The 4,505-nt window shown below is 45.3% G+C and overlaps 2 protein-coding genes across 2 annotated transcripts in view; both read left to right on the top strand.

Moving 5' to 3' along the window:
- Window positions 1-2,640, top strand: part of LOC106812570 (histone acetyltransferase KAT8-like) — a 22,660-nt gene extending 20,020 nt beyond the window's left edge. The window contains exons 7-9 of the mRNA XM_014816468.1: window positions 426-519; window positions 1,066-1,219; window positions 2,425-2,640. Coding sequence (XP_014671954.1) covers window positions 426-519; window positions 1,066-1,219; window positions 2,425-2,638 — 462 coding nt within the window. The 3' untranslated portion in view covers window positions 2,639-2,640. The remainder of the gene's footprint in view (window positions 1-425; window positions 520-1,065; window positions 1,220-2,424) is intronic.
- LOC106812569 (eukaryotic translation initiation factor 2 subunit 1-like) overlaps window positions 1-4,505 on the top strand; it is a 19,034-nt gene that overhangs the window by 6,241 nt on the left and 8,288 nt on the right. The gene's annotated exons all lie outside the window — the stretch shown is intronic.

Here is a 4,505-nt window from a genome sequence, read left to right as displayed (position 1 = left end):
CCCGTAGCGTAAACAAGTAGTGATCACCTAGTGTACAAGTATAGTACTATACTACAGTTGTAGTAGACAAGTAAACACGGACCACACACAAGCAGAGAAAGGAAGCTGCATGTGCGTGCATGTGTGTGTGTGTGTGTGTGTGTGTGTGCATGTGCGTGCATTTGTGTGTGGTTGGGTGTGTATGTGCATTTGTGTGTGCGTGTGTGAGAGGTTAAGTGTGTTTGTGTGTGTGTGGGGGGGGGGTTACGTGTGTGCGCTTGTGTGTGCATTCATGTGTGCGTGTGTGAGTGTGTGCATGCGTATCTTTGTATGGTTTTGTACAGGCGTAGTATCGCTGGTCACACGCATGTCACCAAATACAACTGCCCGTTCAATACAAAACATCTGCAGAGATTTAATTTTGCTCGTAATAATGTGCATTTTAGGAGAAGGAATCACCAGATGGTAACAACGTTGCCTGCATCCTCACACTCCCTCCATTCCAGCGCAAGGGATATGGAAAATTCCTCATTGCATTCAGTGAGTACCCATCAGTAATTGCACCATTACATATATTTGTGTGCACATGCATTTTGCCAGATGCATACCATTGTGTTATTCATAATTTGCTGCCTTCACCCTACCTGGAGTTGTCAGGAAAATCTTTCAAGAGATGTGTAAAACCAGAAAGAGTTGCCTTTTTTACGATTTTCCTGCTAACTCCATCTGGTGCATGGGTATCAGTCTATGAATAACACAAGAACATGCAAGCGGTACCATGCAGACAGCCTCTGAATTTCAATATGGCAGAGACAGCAATAACTGCGGTTACCCTTATTACTAGCCGTGAGTGCTGCCCCTACGAATTTGACGATATCCAATGGCAATGATCCTCGGTAGCTGATCTAGGTGGTGTGTCTCCCTGCCTGGACTTCCTTGTGAAGTCACTGTTGTATATATATACTCTTCTTTATCACGTAAAATGTGTTGTAGAAATGTAAGTGTCGTGGATATCGCTTCCCTGGTGATCCATCGTGCCGTCCTTGCAGTCGTGTCATAAGCTGAGATCGTCGGTGTTTCTTGCAGGTTATGAGCTCTCGAAACTAGAGAGCACTGTCGGCTCTCCTGAGAAACCACTGTCGGACCTCGGCAAACTCAGCTACCGCAGCTACTGGTCCTACGTACTGCTGGACATCCTTCGCAACTTCAAGGGAAACGCTCTGTCAATACGTGACCTCAGGTGAGGTGCTATCCTGTGTCAGCAAACACCTCTGTAAAACAGCCACCTTGCCCATAAAGGACACTTTGTATTTCCCTCGAGTGGCAATTATTATACAGTGAAACCATTTACTATATATGTAAAAGAAATCTGTCCAGAAAGGGCACTTGGTATTTCCCTCAAGTGGAAGTGATACAGTGAGACCACTTCTGTAGCATGAACAGTTGTCCATGTGGGACACTTGAGTGTCAATTATAAAGCGAAACCCCCTCTATCGAACTAACACATGTCCACAAAGTGAACCTAATATGCAGGTTTGACTGTAATTAACGAAAATATAACATTAATAAAATATAATTAGTGCCTTGAAAGCATGCTTCCCTTGCATCTCGCTCCCTGAACATAACGTGCCATTGGGTAAAACATTTAAAACCACATGATAAGAAATAATTGAGTACAATTTCTAGTTATAGCGTAGTGATGTCCCGATGATCGATTATAATCGAAAGTCAGTCTTTTGCAGCAACCGACTAAGCGCTCTATTATGAAAATAAATAATCAATTATAAAAAAAAAAATTATTGACAATTTTTTTTTCATAAAATTGGCAAACATTGATGAAATGACTCTTTATTTTATTTTTGTGTTTTTTTGGTTACTTTACAGCTTGGAGACAGTAAATTTAACCTACACCAAACATAAGCAAGCATAATACTGTTATATGGCTTTTATGATATTTTAATATAAAAAATACTGTATTATATCAGGGGTCGAATTAGCCGCTAGCCCGCTAGCCCGGGACTAGTAATTGTTTGGAAGGGCTAGTTAAAGGCCAGGCTGGCTTGCCCGTCGGGCAAGTAAACAATTCCAGACCAGATTTCGTAATTCCGCCCGTTTTAGGATATATCAGTGTATGATTAATGGGAATTTAATTGCGGTTTGTGAGCATTCAAATTCAGTCCACAATACCCTCAGAAAGCATCTTGGAGCATTCGTGAGATCAATCATTTTCCCGCGCAACCACTAGGGGGGAGCCTATTGACATCATACTTTTAAGGGCTAGTTGAAAACCAGAAGGGCTAGTACAAACCTTACCTTACTAGCCCTTCGGGCTAGCTTGCATATTGTCCTTATTTCTACCCCTGTTATATGATATATGCTATATTTCAATATCTGGTAGCCGCGATCAATAACATTCCTAACGTCGCGTCTGCGTCGATGTTTCAGCCACATGACGAGCATCACGCAGCAGGACATAATGGAGACGCTGCAGTCGATGAACATGGTCAAGTACTGGAAGGGCAACCACGTGATCTGCGTGACGGCGAAGCTCGTCGAGGAGCATCTGAAGAGCGCGCAGTACAAGCGGCCGCCGCTGTCCGTCGACCCGGAGTCGCTGCGCTGGTGTCCGCCGAAGAAAGGCAAGATGGTGAAGCGGTGAGCGGCGGGAAGAGGGAGAGAGAGACAGAGAGAGAAAAAGAGAGAGAAGAGAGAGAGAAGAGAGAGAGAAAAGAGAGAGAGAGAACGAGAAGAGAGAGAGACGAGAGAGAGAGAGAACGAGAGAGAGAGAGAACGAGAGAGAGAGAGAGAACGAGAGAGAGAGGAACACGAGAGAGAGAGAGAACGAGAGAGAGAGAGACGAGAGAACGAGAGAAGAGAGAACGAAGAGGAGAGAGAACGAGAGAGAGAGAGAACGAAGAGAGAGAGCGAACGAGAGAGAGAGAGACGAGAGAGAGAGAGAAGCGAGAGAGAGAGAAGAAGCGAGAGAGGAGGAGACACGAGAGAGAGAGAGAACGAGAGAGAGAGAGAGACGAGAGAGAGAGAGAACGAGAGAGAGAGAGAGAGAGAGGAGAGAGAGAGAGAGAGAGAGAGAGAGAGGAGAGAGAGAGAGAGAGAGAGAAAGAGAGAGAGAGAGAGAGAGAGAAGAGAGAGAGAGAGAGAGAGAGAGAAAGAACGAGAGAGAGGAGAGAGAGAGAGAGAGAGAAAGAGGAGAGAGAGAGAAGAGCGCGAGAGAGAGAGAGGAGAGATAGAGACAGAGAGAGAGAGCGCGAAATAGAGAAAGGAGAGAGAGAGGACAGAGGGGGAGTATGAGGTTAACTGCAAACTTTATCAAAACTATCAAACACGACGTCCATCGAAAACAAAAATATTAGCCTGTTTATCACAGGGAAATTATTTCTCCAAGTATGAATCAAGTATGGGAAGAGTGAGAGAAGAGAGAGAGAAGAGAGAGAGAAAGAGAGTCAAAGAGATAGAGAAAAAGAAAGGCAGAAAGAGAACATAACTATACATTACCTGCCATTTTTCTATACGTTGCCATTCAAAGACATATACATGGACTGTACTATACTATCGTAACTATGGAAGGCACATAACATTAGCTTCTGCTAATTTCTGATAAATCTGCCGTCAGTACGTCATGTATTGGTATTTGAATTACATGCAATAAAGATTTAATAAATAATAATAATTGTTTGCATTTTTCTCAATTTTTTGTGGTAATACTAAATATACTAATATTCGGCACTAGAGTACATTAATATCAGTGCTCGACACAGCCGGTCGCCCGGTCGCGGCAATGGCGACCAAACCTCTGCTGGGCGACTAAAAAATACCCAAAACAAATATATATACATAGCCCAAAATAAAATTTTGGGCGAGTACAATTTCTGTTCGGCGTTACACCAGCGCAAACAAGTGCTCAGAGTTCGATTTATCGCAACACTCGGCGGACACGGCTTTCCTAGTAATATAGTTCGCTTTACAATACAGGACCACGGCGTTTTAGTATCATCTGTTGAGATTGTCAGACGTACGCCGTACGTGTGTGGCCGCGCGTGCTACGCAGGCCGGATCCCTATAGTACGCGATCGATCGAAAACCGCCGCCGCGTCAAAAGCGCCGCGATCAAAGCCGCCGCATACCGCGGATAGGAACCAAACTGACGCCTCTCTTGTATTTAAACCATATGGCTCGTATAGCTCTGTCTACATGAGTGCTGGGGGATGTGATTGTGTCCACATTTTCGTTTGTATGATTACGTTCAACACTCATGAAAGCAGCGACACGTACACGTGCGTGCGTGCGTACGTACACGTGCGTGTGTACGTACACGTGCGTGCGTGCGTGCGTACACGGGCGTGCGTGCGTGCGGCGTGCGTGCGTGTGCACGTACACGTGCGGTGTTACGTGTGCACGTACACGTGCCGTGCATGCAGTGCGTGCGTCGATGTGCACGTGTGCGTGCGGTGCGTGTGCACGTACACGTGCGTGCTGCGTGACCGTACACGTGCGTGTGCGGTGCGTGT

Source organism: Priapulus caudatus, unplaced genomic scaffold (assembly GCF_000485595.1).
Source record: "Priapulus caudatus unplaced genomic scaffold, Priapulus_caudatus-5.0.1 Scaffold662, whole genome shotgun sequence".
NCBI classification, from domain to species: Eukaryota; Metazoa; Priapulida; class Priapulimorpha; order Priapulimorphida; family Priapulidae; genus Priapulus; species Priapulus caudatus.
Note: the sequence above shows the minus strand (reverse complement) of the source record. Positions and strands in the feature narration are given on the sequence as shown.